Here is a 17,436-nt window from a genome sequence, read left to right as displayed (position 1 = left end):
ACCTCAGACTAAATGCTGGATCTATGTAATGAGATCACAACCGTTGTTACTGGAGTCTGTAGTGTGTTTACTGTGTGCTACAGGAATAAAACCCTTCCCAGAGATTCAACTGATTCATCTGCATGAGAGTGAGATCTTTGGAGAACATGAGACTGGAATGAGTCTGATGAGAGAGTTTCTGTACCTTCAACAATCACTTGAAGATCTCTAAATGTTTCTGAGCCGTCTGAGTGAGAGAGTGATAATGTGTAATTCCCAGAATCTGCTCTGATCACACGCTTTATTATCACAGTCCCATTAATGACTGTCACTTCAGTTCTGCTTTTATAAAGATCACATTCACTCGTCCTCATCCTTTCATTCTTTACTCTACAAACTCGATCATCTGCTGTGTTGTTGTTTATTCTCTTTTTTAACTGCAGGTCATATTCACTAGTGTCCCGCTCCATCAGCAGATTGAGTTTGTGTCCCAGAGCTGCGTAACAGGGATCAGATTGACCAAAACTGCAGTTTACCTCCAGACCTGAAGAACAACACACACACACACACACACACACACACACACACACACACACACACACACACACACACACACACACACACACACACACACACACACACACATATTACACAAACACTGAAGGAATTAAAGTAGAACAGAAGTAAGATTTCAGACTCTTGATCTGATCTCAGTTCATCTCAGTAACGCTCATCTAATGCTGAACTCTTTTCTCTTGAAGAACAATGTCATGTGTGTGTCTCCTGACTTAATACTGATAGAATTAACACAATACTGAACATAATCATATTACTGGACAGATTCAACTAATACAAGATAACTGTTCAAATAAAACATTCATTTTAATTCAGAACGTCTGTTTTACATTGAAATATCAGCTAGTCTTTATGCTCTCAATCATCTTAATGTTCCTGATTCTGCTTTACTCTAATAAACATGTCTACAGCATCTCATCAGTGAACTAAAGATACTGTTTCAGTGGATTTAAAGGAGAATCTGTAAAGGGTTTTGCATAACTGCTAATTTTAAATCATTTAGATACAAATCCAAAAACTAGGTTTTCAATCTTTTTTTTTAGAAAGTGTTCTTGAAAATGGTTCCTTCTTTCTCTTAGTTTGGCTTGTTTTAGATGAGTTGTGATGTGAACTAACAGCGTGTGTCTTCCTCCACATGAGGAAACTTCCTCTTTCCTCGGTGAAGCGGTCAGAGGTTTCCTCATGTGTCAGTCCAGTGTGAGTCTCGCAGTGAAGACGCTTGATGAGAGCCAGAACACAGACGATCTGAAGCAGCGTCACACTCTTCTGCTGGAGACTGGACTTTAGAGAAATGATGCTGATCTTTGATTTGTGCAGCTTCTCAGTTAACAACGGCTCTGTGTAATAACTGCTGTTCTATGGGAAATCACACACCTGAAGGAACTTTCCACTGATTAGAGAACTGCTTTACTGACGAGATGCACAATAATTATTGGCTAATATTTAACTCTTCTGATACACACTTTAAATAATGTAGATAGTTTTTCATCACAAAATGTGCACATACTTTTAGGGAGTGGTATAAGTTGGCCATTTAAATTTAAGTTTGGTCATTAGCAGATGCTTTTATCCAAAGCGACTTACAAATGAGAACAATGGAAGCAATCAAAATCAAATTAAATCATATAATAAATAAAAAGTAAGAAAAAAGAAAATAAAAAGATACAATAGAAAAAGAAGAGAGCAAGGTAGTGTTAGAGGCCTTCATTTTTAAATTTTATTTTTAATTTATATTTATTGAATTTGGATGCAGCATATTTGAGAAGTGTTTTGCATCAGCAATAAATGCATATGTAGAACTATCCACTGAAATTTGACTAAAAAGACTACATAAAGAAATAGAAACTATAATTTTGATTTCATGGGTCTTAAACAGTCTCTCTACTGTTTCTTAAACACTGAAATATTATAATAATCCACTGACACACTCAGTCAAGAAGATCTCTTGCTAGATCACTTCAGACTCTTAATGTAATATTACATTCATCAGAGATTGATCTGATGGATTCAGCATGATCAGATGAGTTTGATGTGAAAGTGACTCACATGCAGCAGTTTGCAGCAGCAGCATCAGTCCAAAGATCAGCATCATTTCTCTAAAGTCCAGTTTCCAGAAGAGTCCAATCCCAGCAGAAGAGTTTCAGATCGAGTCTCACACAGCGTCTTCACTGACAGACAGACAGCAGCTCTACCGACACACCAGGAAACTACATCACTTTAACAAAGAAAGAAGAAAGAGGAAGCTTTTCAGAGAGGGTCAGCAGTTCCTTAAATACACACAAAGAAATTCACTTTGATTATCAGGATTTGGCAAGCTATATTACCAGGACAAATATAATACTAAACATTTTTTTTTTAATATAAAATAACTCTGTAGCTAAATTTAAATGAATTCTGAAGCAGAAGATTGAAACCACAAAACATAAACAGCAAAACACCGGACAGTGCAAAACTGAGACACGGATAAGGAGGAACAGTTTTGAATGGATAAAAAATCTGGACTGAAACTGTGAATAAAGCGAAATCAACCGAAACCAACAGAGAAAGAAGTCCTTCATAACTAACACTGTAGTCAATCATCCATCACAGATCTGTAATTCACAAACACCACAGACACTGAACAACACAAACACATTAGATATCCACCATAGAGTCTGAGATCCGCTCAGCTACCGTAAGATCGTCTGGTTGAAATGAAAGAGAGAGCTGGTGCTTCAATAAATGGTGTTGTTACAAAGGGTTTGAACTAGACAACTAACTTGAATTGAACATAGGCTTAATAACAAGTCTGGGAATTATCCACTGACAAACAGCAGAGATCAAAAACTGTAAGTGACAGAGCTTAAACTTGTGCCAAAGTAGTAATAGTTACATATGATATTTCTTCTGATAACTTACTGAAGCGTGACAGATCTGCTCTGATACGGTGATCATCAGTAATCGTGATTCCTCAAACCTCAGATTCATGAGAAAGATGAGGAAGTGCGACTGACGTCAAAGTATTACTACAGGAATAATGTAATTCTATAATGTAAAATAATGCAAGTCTAATAATGTTACACACTTTCTTTGTTTTTAGCGCCACCTGCAGGAGAAAACATGAGTTACAGTTATTATTCATTATTAAAATTTATTTGATTTTTGTATTTATTGTTTTATATACTGGATGTTTAATTCATTGTGTTTCCTGTTACTTAAAATGTTAATTGACTTTAAAAAAAGAAAAGATTCAACATGTTTGTGAATGAAATTATAGTTTCATTTCAAAGCATTATGTTTCCAAAACTGACTCCATTTACAAATGCACAAATTGAAAATGTAAAAACAAAAAAGTTTCTAAAACGTTTATAAACAGTCAGAAATCACAAGAGCAAATCAAGAGCTTCAAACAGATAAAACATCTAAACAGAAACTATAAATGAAGAGAAATCAGCCAGAATAAAGTAAAAGAGCAAGAACAGAAATGTGGAAATAAACACAGAGAATGAGTTTAAAATCTGACAGATCTGATTCAGAGAAATAAATGAGTTTGATCACGGATGAACAGAAGTTTAATTCAATGTAATAAAATACTTCTAGTCATTCAAAGCATAAAGACTGAATACAAAATAAAAATATATGAATAAAACTGATACAAAAAAGAGAAGTCAAGAAAATACATCAACTGTTCAAGAAATAAACACATGTAAAGACCAATGTCTATCATGAAAGCTTCTTCTGTCTCCTGGTTTTATTCAGCAGGTGAAAGCTGAACTGATTCTGAAGTCATTTCTCACAGATGTGAAGATCTGCTGCTGCTCTCATCAATCTTCTGCTGTGTGTTCATGTCTCTCTCTAAATCTTCTCATTCTCACTTTCTGATCTTCCTCTTTCTTTCCTAAAAACAACACATCATCATCATCTTCAGACTCTTAATATTTCCATGTCAAATCTATAATGATGATGATAAATGTCTCTCACCTGACGTGTGTCTCATGTAGATGTGAAAAGCTCCTAACAGACCGAACAGAACCATCAGCTGAAGACACCAGACCAGAACAAACATAACCCCAGGTATTTATTCAATAGTGGCTAAATTAACAAAAGATAAATCCTCAACAAGTGTTGACATTTCCCAACATCACAGCAGTAATGACTTTATGAACTACTTTCCTTCTAAAATCGATACTATTAGAGATAAAATTCTAACCATTCAGCCGTCAGCTACAGTATCACATCAGACAGTGCACTATAGACCCCCTGAGGAACAGTTCCACTCATTCTCTACTATAGGAGAGGAAGAATTGTATAAATTTGTTAAATCATCTAAACCAACAACATGTATGTTAGACCCTATACCATCTAAGCTCCTAAAAGAGGTGCTTCCACAAGTCATAGATCCTCTTCTGACTATTATTAATTCCTCATTGTCATTAGGATATGTCCCCAAAACCTTCAAACTGGCTGTTATTAAGCCTCTCATCAAAAAACCACAACTTGACCCCAAAGAACTAGTTAATTATAGACCAATCTCAAATCTCCCTTTTCTGTCCAAGATACTAGAAAAGGTGGTATCCTCACAATTATATTCATTCTTAGAGAAAAATGGCATATGTGAGGATTTCCAGTCAGGATTTAGACCGTATCATAGTACTGAGACTGCTCTCCTTAGAGTTACAAATGATCTGCTCTTATCATCTGATCGTGGGTGTATCTCTCTATTAGTTTTATTGGATCTTAGTGCTGCGTTTGACACAATTGACCACAACATTCTTTTGCATAGACTTGAACACTTTGTTGGCATTAATGGAAGTGCATTAGCATGGTTTAAATCGTACTTATATGACCGCCATCAGTTCGTAGCAGTGAATGAAGAGGTGTCATATCGATCACAAGTGCAGTATGGAGTACCTCAAGGCTCAGTACTAGGGCCGCTACTCTTCACGCTTTATATGTTACCCTTGGGAGATATCATCAGGAAACATGGTGTTAGCTTTCACTGTTATGCTGATGATACTCAGCTCTATATTTCTTCGCAGCCCGGTGAAACACACCAGTTTGAAAAACTAATGGATTGCTTAGTCGATATAAAAAACTGGATGACGAGTAATTTCTTACTGCTAAATTCTGAAAAAACAGAGGTTTTAATTATAGGACCTAAAAACTCTGCTTGTAATAACCTAGAACACTGTCTAAGACTTGATGGTTGCTCTGTCAATTCTTCGTCATCAGTTAGGAACCTAGGTGTGCTATTTGATCGCAATCTTTCCTTAGAAAGCCACGTTTCTAGCATTTGTAAAACTGCATTTTTCCATCTCAAAAATATATCTGAATTATGGCCTATGCTCTCAATGTCAAATGCAGAAATGTTAATCCATGCATTTATGACCTCAAGGTTAGATTATTGTAATGCTTTATTGGGTGGTTGTTCTGCACGCTTAGTAAACAAACTACAGCTAGTCCAAAATGCAGCAGCAAGAGTTCTTACTAGAACCAGGAAGTATGACCATATTAGCCCGGTCCTGTCAACACTGCACTGGCTCCCTATCAAGCATCGCATAGATTTTAAAATATTGCTTATTACTTATAACTCTTGAAGAACAATGTCATGTGTGTGTAGGGACGTGCACAGACATTTTGAGGGGCAGGGGCTCAAGTGAAATAAAGGGCACTTCTCATAATTAGTTTTTTTTTTTTAACAAAAAAGTATATATATATATATATATATATATATATATATATATATATATATATATTAATGCAACTCTGACTTCCTTTTAAAAAAAATAATTCAAAAAGTTAATTAATTTTATCTTCCTCAAACTCACGCAATTGTTTCATTTTCAAAAGAGGTCTACAAAATAATCAGTTCACAGAAACCATGGTCTCCTTAGTATTCAGCAAAGGAAACCATTCCACAATCTGCATGTTTTGAACACATTTTCTATGCTACTAGTTTCAAGTATATCTGAAGAGTTCAGATGCGAAAGCCTCTAAGTGCCATCTGAAATTTTCTTATGAGCTTTTTTTTCAAGCTCGTATTTAAGTTCAGTAATTTAACTTAAATGACAATTAATAGGTAATTTTCATTGCCAGTAATGTGAAATAAGTGAACATAAACATACAAGCTTGATAAAAATGATCATTATTGAAGGAAATTTCAGATGGCACTTCATCTGAACTCTTCATATTTAGAATAACCTAAATAACTGCATCAAACAGAGGGGCGTGTTTTACTAATAATTTGTTTAGTTTTGCACAAGGCACTACATCGTTTTAATTATTTTGGTGTTATCAGAATACATAACTTTAAAATTAAACTTACCAAAATAATTGAGTAAAAATTCAATAAAAGCCAATGTCATGTATGTATTTGTGGTGGTATGGAATACTATTTTATAAAGGTTTCGAGGAAGAAAGTTAAATTACTTAAATAGTTAATTTATAAATATTGTTATTTTTAAAGTTTAATGTTTACTTATTTCTACTCAGTTTTATTTATTAATGTACCAGATGCAGTTACTCAGATTTACTACATTTTTTAGAGTGTATCCTCCATCTGTTTGCATCTGTAGATTTCTTCTAAATTCACCAATTTAGATTTCTACATTTCAGGGGGAAAGACTCTTGATGTAAGTCAATAACTGGGGACGTTCTGTATGCAAATTTGGCGTCAACTAGTTAAAATGCGCACATTTGCATCTAATTGACAGGGAAATGCAGGTAAATAGGATAAACTAAATAACTAAAGCATATCACCTGGTGGTGATGTATGCTTATTTTATTAACTTATTTTATTACATGGCTTGGTTGAATTCCAATGTAGAATGTGCGGAGTATAACAGACCGTTGCCATGAAAAACAGAGCGTTGCTATGGACTCACAGGATTGTAACCGTAGAGACGGAGCGGACTATTTTCTTTAGCGGAAGCAACACAATCAGGTTTAACAATCGGGGAGAGGGAGAGGGAGCGCTTCAGAACTCCTGACCTGAAATTTAGATACTATATTTCAATAAATATATTTGTTTGACAGGGAAGCTGTGTGCAAACAGAAATATATATTATTTTTCAAAAATAAAAAAAAGCATCCCAGAAAAAAGGGCACTTTCTCTCCAGGAATAAAAAGGGCAGGTGCTCAAGCCCCCTTTCATGTCTATGTGTGCACGTGCCTGTGTGTGTGTCTCCTGACTTAATACTGATAGAATTAACAGAATACTGAACATAAGTAGTCCTATCATATCCTTAGTCTCAAATCAGGATGATTTATGACCCTGATTTATGGCCTGATTTATGTACGTACAGTCAGCGTAGACTGACAGGTAGTCAGACGTGTACATGGTCAGTTTGGATTGATTTTTGACTTTATGACCTGTCAGTCAAAGCGGTTGCCATGTCACTGGGTCCTGTCACCCTTGATTGACATGACAGAGGTGTGTGTAAATCAAAAGTTCAAACATGTCTCAGATTTGACTTGTGTTGCGTTTATTACTGGATATATGATGGTTTTATCTGTAACCGGAGCTGTGGGGGTTTCTGAGGAGTTCCTTCCTGACCTGTTACCCACTTCAGGAGTGGAAAATAAAAATGGCTGAGTAAAAGTGTGTGTATTGACGCCTTGACAGGATCAATGTTTGTTCGATCTATATGGTATATGTTGATACCTAGACACCTACAGGCCACATGCTCCCCGTCTACAACCACATTTGAAAAGGAGGAGGATGTCTGGAGTCTTTCCAGGTGAGAATTTTATTTTTATTTTAGGAAATGCAACAGGAATAACGGAAGTACCGATTTAACATCTTAGAAACATCAAAACCTAGGAAACTAGGTTTTATGACTTCTATGACAAGTCAAATAGAGAAAGAGAGAGTTATTTAAATCAGCAACTGACCAAGCCAATGAAGAGATAAATAATTTAATGTTATCTGAAATTAATAAAATCAAACAGGCATTCATTAATGTTAAGAAAATACTATCCATAATATGTGATGTAAAAGGAGTTGAAATCTCACGTTAAATTTAAAACCAACTTTAAAAAACACACACACACACACACACACACTCTCACACACACACACACACACACACACACACACACACACACACACACACACACACACACACTCTCACACACACACTCACACACACACTCACACACACACACACACACTCTCACACACACACACACACACACACACACACACACACACACACACACACACACACACACACTCTCACACACACAAACACTCACACTCTCACACACACAAACACTCACACACTCACACACACTCACACACACACACACACACACACACACACTCTCACACACACACACACACACACACATACACACACACACACACACACACACATTGGGTTTCCATGTTCTATGGGACATCCCGTAGACGTAATGGTTTTTATACTGTACAAATTGTATTTTGCATCACCGTACACCAACCTTACACATAAACCTACCCCTTACAGAAAATTTTGTTCACTTTAAGATTTTCAAAAACATTCTGTATGATTTATAAACTTGTTTCCTCACGGGGACAAAAACAATCCCCAAGGATTTTGGATATTGCCATCATTGTTCCCCATAACATGGGGTATACCTGAACCACACACACACACACACACACACACACACACACACACACACACACACACACACACACACACACACACACACACATTGTAAAACTGAGTAAACTACATTTTAATTATGAGCAAAATCGTATTTGTTGTTTTTACTTTGTGTTATGTAAGAAATGTTTTCATTTAATAATCTATCCTGTAGATAGAATGTGTACTTTAAATGAACAAATATACATTTAGCTTAAACTCAGTAAAGTAATTACACCTACAATTTTAAACATGTTTAAAAGATTTAAACAAAAGATTACACATTGTGTGTCACTAAAGCAAAGCACACTGTCTATTGTCTTAATTATTTTAAATAACCTGATGAACAGCATTGTTTCTTTAGATCATTTATGCACACAAGTGCTTTTTTCACACGAGTAGAAAACTCTTTGGATGTGTTTGACAGAAACATAATCAGAAAACGTTTTTAAACGCATGACTGAACTTTTCTCATTCGACAGAAATACTATTTTCAAATTATTTACCAAGGCCTATAACACCTTGTGTAAATGATCTTACCTAGAACAGAAAACATATACTTTGACTATTTGACTATTTTGTAGGCATCATGTAATGTTAAATGGTTTACTAAAAAAATGTAAGCACCGGCGGCTGTGATTTTCAAAATGAAAGAAATGTACAAGCTAAGGATGTTTCAACTATCATCATTTCCTTTTGACCCTGATAAACCGGTAATTAATTTTCTATGCAAGTGACACGAAATACAGTTCTCATACTATTTGTGTAAATAGCTGTGCTAAAACATTTATGACTATTTTTGCATGCCAATCGATTATGTCAAGGGTGTTTCACATCTAAGAATCACAATGTTTTGTGAAATTTAACCATATCAAGATTTTGGACGACCGTTCACAATTTGTTTGTTGGACTGTACGTTTTTAGGTGATCTTTGTGTAATACAAACACATTTGAGAACCACGATGTTCTCGCTTTTGTAATGGTTATAGAATAATTCAAACATAACTTTTGCATACGGATTATCTGTGAGCAAAACTGACTAAAAGAATCACTGAATTATGAAATGCAAAAGTGTGTACGGCATTTGGCAAAACAGGATTTGAGCTGTAATGAGCACATAAGACAAAAATTGTCAACGTGTGACTTGTAAATATATGTAATTTTATTTAATTTTATTTATTTATTTAATTTTACCAGAGATAGTTGACTGATCTGTTTACATGTTGTTTTGCAGTTTTCTGATGAAGAGTTTTCTCTGACTGTGGTCAAACATACACTGCCTGTTCATAGGAATTTACGAACAACTACAGCATAAAGATATCGCCCCTGATGACAATGTTCACGTTTTTATTTGTCGTACTCGTTTGTTTCGACATTTCCGCTTGACATTAAAGAGTAGGCCTATGTGTACACGGTCAGAAGCATTAGCGTCTACCGTGTGCTGAGATTTTTCTGCTTTGTCCACTTTTGGTGGATTTGCTAGAGAGACTATGTCACCTTGTTGTAATGTGATTACGTTTAAGATCCATAAGATTACACTAAACGCCCTTGAATAGGTTATAGACATATTCTTTTATACAGGAAATATGTTTCCACAACAGAAATATGTATCAGAATAACAAATACCTAATAGTGAAATCCTCACTTCTAAACTATTGTGAAAACTTTTAATGTTGATCTGGTCCCACCAGCCGTGTATCTTTTTCATTGTTTTTTAGATAAAGACTATTCTCAGAGTTTGGTCAAACAGGCAAAAACATGAACAAAATAGAGTACAAGATGATTAAAGGATTGTCAAGAGAGTGTTTAAACTGAGATTGTGATGCACTTTAGAGCTTTTTCTGGTCTAACTGTGTCACAAAGACACATAATAGCCACTACCTCAACTTGAAAATGAGTCCTGCCATTTTCTGTTCTGACTGTTAATACAAAACTTAATCTTAATACAAACCCGTCTATTACACTTAAAGTTAGACATTAAAAGTCAAGGATGCCACAGGAACTATTTCCTTTGTCTGTTTCTCTAAACATCACACTGGCAAATAAACCAGAGATGACATGTAGAAAGAGTTCATTGAAAGGGGCATGTTTTAGTCCATTTTAGATGATCTGCACCAACACATGTTTTAGATGTTTTAGATATTCATCAGACCAAAAGGTTTGATTCGGGAAACACACACGACTGGAACTGCGTGTTGTCATGACTGTCTTTATTATTTGATCTACTTTTACTTTTAAAACAACACGGTGTGAAATTACGTTCTTCGACAGCATGGGTCCCTGAAATGTTGTAGTATATCTTTATTGTTTTCACAAAATATCTAAACATTTATCTATCTTAAAATATTAATTATTACGTGTTTACAAAGTCGTCATGTCCGACGTTTACATTTTTAAGAACATCTGATGTAGTTTATCGTTTTTTAAATTTTATAACATATATTTCACCAAACCTTGAGGCCTGAAAAGCGGGCTTAGCATCAGTCCACATTTCAGCTGTTTGTCAGAAAATGCAAGTGATTTCATTACTGAGATAATCGACATGATGTGAAACTAGCGCACAGTTACATTAGAGTTTTGGGTTCTAGTCATTGTTGAATAGTGTTTGTTACTGTTCCACATGTTTAACACCGCATTACTCCGTTGTGAAGACATGTACTGTATAAAAAGTTTTTTACTGTAGTAGTCCAACTCTGAAACCAGACCAAACTAAAATTAGCTTGAGCCTTAGTTGTAGCAGAATTAAAATGTTTTATTTTTATCTTTCCATGATTTGTGCGTATTGTTCTGAACCACGGTTTCATTTTTAACATCACAATTCGTATTGTATTGTCCTGTGTGATTGTAAAGAGTTGTGTGTGTGTGTGTGTGTGTGTGTGAGTGTGTGTGTGAGTGTCTGTTTTTTTTTCTTTTTTGCAAACAGTACTGCTGTAAAGTTGGTGAGCTCTTTGTGTTCTCTGCTTTACTGTGTTTATATACGTCAGAATTCTTTACATTTGCTCGATTAAATTAAGTATTTAACACAGTTTTGGGTAATGCGTGTGTGAATATAGAATGCGGCACAAGGATCTGTACAAATATTTTTTCTTGAAATATCCATGTAACACTCTGAATCGAGACTGCTTCTTTTAAATATAATTAACACATTTTTCATGAGCTCAGACCCATTGTTTCATAAACCACAAAAGATTAAAAAATGATTCAACATTTTATTTCAACAATACATTTTTTATACACATTTTTTATAGATTCATAGATTGAAATAGTGAAGAAAATGGTCAAATTGGCATTACTAACAAACAGTAATAATGACATTACAGGTGGTCTAGCCAGAAAAGAAAATCTCTACAGGCCAGCATGTTTTGTTCTAGTATGTAGTTGACGTAAGTTTGAATAATCGGTCAGATTTCAGATTGTTGCTGAAATGAATATGTCTAATGTTGTTGCATAAGGGTTGACCAAGACAACTAGCTAGAAGTTACCATGAATAGTATAAAATAAATATCAACCGTGGAATCATGCTGATAGATAACATGTTAATTGACTGCATTAAAATAAATAAATAAATGAGTTTGTGACTTTTGACTGCAAATATGGTTTGATTTCAAAGCGTTTTATTTTCATTTAACTCAAATTTAAGCATAACAAATTCAGCGATGACCTCAATTACAGTTTCTAAAGAATGACATGTTTATCAGTATTATATAATGACACAAATCTATTGTGAAGAAAAATGCACAAATGTGATTAAATATAAAAGTCAACTTAAAAACATCAAATTCAAGCAAAACCACAGTCAGAAAACACCAGACGCTGCAAAACTGAGACACGGATGAAGAGCTTCAAACAGATAAAACACCCAAACTGAAAATAAAGAGAAATCAACCAAATCAAGAATAAAGTAAAACAGCAAGAGCAGAAATGTGGAAATAAACACAGAACGAGTTCACAATCTGACAGATCTGATTCAGAGAAATAAAAGAGTTTGATCACGGGTGAACAGAAGGAGATTCATATAATGACATAAAAATACTGCTAGTTCATTCAAAGAGTGGAGACAAATGAATAAAATAAGCAATAAAACGATTACAAAACACAACAGTCCAGAAAATAATCTTCATAACTAAAACTGTAGAAAACCTGGTTAACTGATATCTCCTGGTTTAATGAATCTCTAGGTTTTATATAAGATCTGTTGTTGACAGGTGAAAGCTGAACTGATTCTGAATCATTTCTCACAGATGTGAAGATCTGCTGCTGCTCTCATGAATCTTCTGCTGTGTGTTCATGTCCTTCTCTAAATCTTCTCATTCTCACTTTCTCATGTTCCTCTTTCTTTCCTAAAAACAACACATCATCATCATCATCTTCACAATCTTTATATTTGCATGTCAGATCTATAATGATGATGATAAATGTCTCTCACCTGACGTGTGTCTCATGTAGATGTGAAAAGCTCCTAACAGACCGAACAGAACCATCAGCTGAAGACACCAGACCAGAACAAACACACCAGACACTGGACACACTGAAAACATCAATCAATCAATCAATCAATCAATCAATCAATCAATCAATCAATCAATCAATCAATCAAACATTCAACCAATCAATCAACCAATCAACCAATCAAACATTCAAACATTCAAACATTTAAACAATCAACCAATCAACCAATCAATCAATCAATCAATCAATCAATCAATCAATCAATCAATCAATCAATCAATCAACCAATCAATTAATCAATCAATCAATCAATCAAACAATCAACCAATCAATCAATCAACCAATCAACAAAGACACTGAACAACAGTTAGACACAAAACAAGCCCATCCTTCATGTTTTCAGTGGTGTGTTTGTTAAACTCATACCACATTCAGATGTTGGTGTCACTGCATAGGTCAAACTAGAGGTCACAGCTGCAGAAGTTGGTCCTGAAATAAAACATCAGCACAGAATCAGCTTCTTTCTCTCTGAACACATCAACACCATTCACTGCTGAGATCAAGCTGAAACAAACTCATGACACTTCTCAAGAATCAAGAGAAATGGACGCGTAAGCGTAAGTTCTAGTAGGAAGACTAAACTGCACGTCACAGGTCTAAACCAATTGGATCTCAACACGAGGTATATAAAACGCACTACTTGCATCTCATTGTGTCTGCAGATACTGCCGCTGTCGTTCCCCTCCATCCTCCCCACCACCACCAGGTCGGCCCTGTCCACGCGGGGGGTAGGCTCCGCCCTGCCTTCGTCTTCGGCAGGATTAGCTGTTATCTACAATCTTCAGATCCACGCTACGGATGGGGCCTACGCCAAATTAATTCTGTTTTTTGTATGTTTTGTAAATAAATACTTCAGTCTCATCTACACCTCCTGAGTCTTTCTGGTAGAACTGTTTTACATGATCCGTGTTGCTTAAGTTCTTATGTATATGTGACATTCAAGTATTAAATGATCTCACCAGGACAGGGTTTGAGTCTAATGGCCTTCTGAGCGTGACTGATGTGGTTCTTCACGCTGCAGCTGATGTCTCCATCAGTTCCCTCATTTAGCTGAATGGTGGTGTTTCCATTCATTGGTCCTTGTTCTAGTATTTCTCCATTCAGAGTCCAGTTGTAGATGATCTGGTCCCCGTCAGATGAGCAGAACACTGACCTCTGATTGGAGGAGCAGATGATTGACACTTCCACTGAGCCAATAGGAGCTGGAGGGAGGGACACATGATTGTTTCTCGACTCATTATGAGTAAATATCAAGACATTCTGATATGATAGCTGGAGGTTAGTCATCCGAAATAAGATAAGACACAAAAAGAAAAAGAAAAAAACAATAAAAAATAAAAAAGCAGGACTTTCTGGCATTTCAAGCATTTCTGACCAAGCCCTTTACCCTTCTCCCACCCCACACTTATTTTTTAATATATACACAGTAACAGATATATCTTTTTGTAATAATATATTGTCCTGCAATAAAAAGTGTTTAATAATCATTAATATAATATAATATAATATAATATAATATAATATAATATAATATAATATAATATAATATAATATAATATAATATAATATAATATAATTGTTATTATTATAATACCTGCCAAAAATCTGCAATTTATTCAATTAGCCTCTTCTGCTCTCCAAGGCAGCATTTATTTGATAAAAAAAAATTAACATAAAAACAGTAATATTGTGATATATCATTACAAATAATAAAAAAAATATTTTAATTTATTGTAAACTGTAATTATTTCTGTGAAGAAATCTGTATTTTCAGCATCATTCCTCCAGTCTTCAGTGTCACATGATCTTCAGAAATCAGAATAATATGATGATTTACTGCTCGAGAAACATTTCTGATTATTATTAATGTTGAAAACTGTTGTGCTGCTCAATATTGTATGTGTAAATGGTGATGCATTTTATTTTTCAGGATTCTTTGATAAATAGAAAGTTAACTGAACAGCATTTATTAAATATGTATTAAATTAAAGCATTTATTAAACATATATATATATATATTACATTTTAAACATCTTCACTCACTTTTCACAGCTTTAATGTATGATGAATAAAATTATTTTGCTGTTAAGCAGCGAAAACTGTTTTCAACATTGATAATTTGAATCTAAACTGAAAACACAGCACTGTTACAGCAGACCAGGAGCACCTCAGACTAAATGCTGGATCTATGTAATGAGATCACAACCGTTGTTACTGGAGTCTGTAGTGTGTTTACTGTGTGCTACAGGAATAAAACCCTTCCCAGAGATTCAACTGATTCATCTGCATGAGAGTGAGATCTTTGGAGAACATGAGACTGGAATGAGTCTGATGAGAGAGTTTCTGTACCTTCAACAATCACTTGAAGATCTCTAGATGTTTCTGTGCCGTCTGAGTGAAAGAGTGTTAATGTGTAATTCCCAGAATCTGCTCTGATCACACGCTTTATTATCACAGTCCCATTAATGACTGTCACTTCAGTTCTGCTTTTATAAAGATCACATTCCTTCATCTTGTCATTCTTTACTCTACACATTGGATCATCTGCTGTGTTGTAGTTTATTCTCTTTATTATCTTCAGCTCATATTTACTAGCGTCCCGCTTCATCAGCAGATTGAGTTTGTGTCCCAGAGCTGCGTAACAGGGATCAGATTGATCAAAACTGCAGTTTACCTCCAGACCTGAAGAACAACACACACACACACACACACACACACACACACACACACACACACACACACACACACACACACACACACACACACACACACACACACACACACACACACACACACACACACCAATAATTAAAAATTAATCATATATTACACAAACACTGAAGGAAGTAAAGTAGAACAGAAGTAAGATTTCAGACTCTTGATCTGATCTCAGTTCATCTCAGTAACGCTCATCTAATGCTGAACTCTTTTCTCTTGAAGAACAATGTCATGTGTGTGTCTCCTGACTTAATACTGATAGAATTAACACAATACTGAACACAATCATATTACTGGACAGATTCAACTAATACAAGATAACTGTTCAAATAAAACATTCATTTTAATTCAGAACGTCTGTTTTACATTGAAATATCAGCTAGTCTTTATGCTCTCAATCATCTTAATGTTCATTTAATTCAAATTAAACTCATGCTTTCACTGTGAGCACTGTTTTCTTCCTGAAATGCTTCATGTGTGTTAACATGCAGTATTCTGATCATACAGAAATAGTTTGACCTGCATTTTCTATCCAATCACATTACCCTGACATTTCTCTCTATATTAATAATGTCTTTATCTTTCTGAAATCATATTTAATGAAAACATCATTATAAAAAAAGAATGAATATGAAAACGTGAAAAATAAAAGTACAATTACTACTTTTCAGTATTTGAGATGAGTTTGATGTGAAAGTGACTCACATGCAGCAGTTTGCAGCAGCAGCATCAGTCCAAAGATCAGCATCATTTCTCTAAAGTCCAGTGTGACGTGACCTGATTCTGCTTTACTCTAATAAACATGTCTACAGCATCTCATCAGTGAACTAAAGATACTGTTTCAGTGGATTTAAAGGAGAATCTGTACAGGGTTTTGCATAACTGCTAATTTTAAATAATTTAGATACAAATCCAAAAACTAGGTTTTTAATCTTTTTTTTTAGAAAGTGTTCTTGAAAATGGTTCCTTCTTTCTCTTAGTTTGGCTTGTTTTAGATGAGTTGTGATGTGAACTAACAGCGTGTGTCTTCCTCCATATGAGGAAACTTCCTCTTTCCTCGGTGAAGCGGTCAGAGGTTTCCTCATGTGTCAGTCCAGTGTGAGTCTCGCAGTGAAGACGCTTGATGAGAGCCAGAACACAGACGATCTGAAGCAGCGTCACACTCTTCTGCTGGAGACTGGACTTTAGAGAAATGATGCTGATCTTTGATTTGTGCAGCTTCTCAGTTAACAACGGCTCTGTGTAATAACTGCTGTTCTATGGGAAATCACACACCTGAAGGAACTTTCCACTGATTAGAGAACTGCTTTACTGACGAGATGTGCAATAATTATTGGCTAATATTTATCGTGCACCACTGATGTATAGACTATGAGTCTGCAGACTCTTAATGTAATATTGCAACTAGATTTAATGCGTAAATCTTATATTACAGAAAAATATAATGTGTTAAAATCATAAACACAATAAACACAACCCTCCTCGGCTCAGACCTGTCCATCATCTTACATTAAAAACTACAATGTAAGTTTTAAAAACATAAAAC

At 35.1% G+C, this 17,436-nt stretch overlaps 1 protein-coding gene across 5 annotated transcripts in view; it reads right to left on the bottom strand.

Moving 5' to 3' along the window:
- The window catches only part of LOC132113466 (uncharacterized), a 77,006-nt gene that overhangs the window by 12,625 nt on the left and 46,945 nt on the right, over positions 1–17,436 (bottom strand). For 3 of the 5 annotated variants that reach the window (XM_059521235.1, XM_059521237.1, XM_059521238.1), the window contains exons 1-2: positions 2,101–2,250; positions 185–523 (exon numbers count right to left, since the gene is read on the bottom strand). In XM_059521235.1, coding sequence (XP_059377218.1) covers positions 185–523; positions 2,101–2,146 — 385 coding nt within the window. In that variant the 5' untranslated portion in view covers positions 2,147–2,250. Of the gene's footprint in view, positions 1–184; positions 524–2,100; positions 2,251–15,521; positions 15,855–17,436 lie in introns of those variants that run through there. The other 2 variants (XM_059521236.1, XM_059521240.1) reach the window with 2 other exon arrangements.

The sequence above is a fragment of the Carassius carassius genome, chromosome 33 (genome assembly GCF_963082965.1).
Source record: "Carassius carassius chromosome 33, fCarCar2.1, whole genome shotgun sequence".
In the NCBI taxonomy this organism is placed as follows: Eukaryota; Metazoa; Chordata; class Actinopteri; order Cypriniformes; family Cyprinidae; genus Carassius; species Carassius carassius.
Note: the sequence above shows the minus strand (reverse complement) of the source record. Positions and strands in the feature narration are given on the sequence as shown.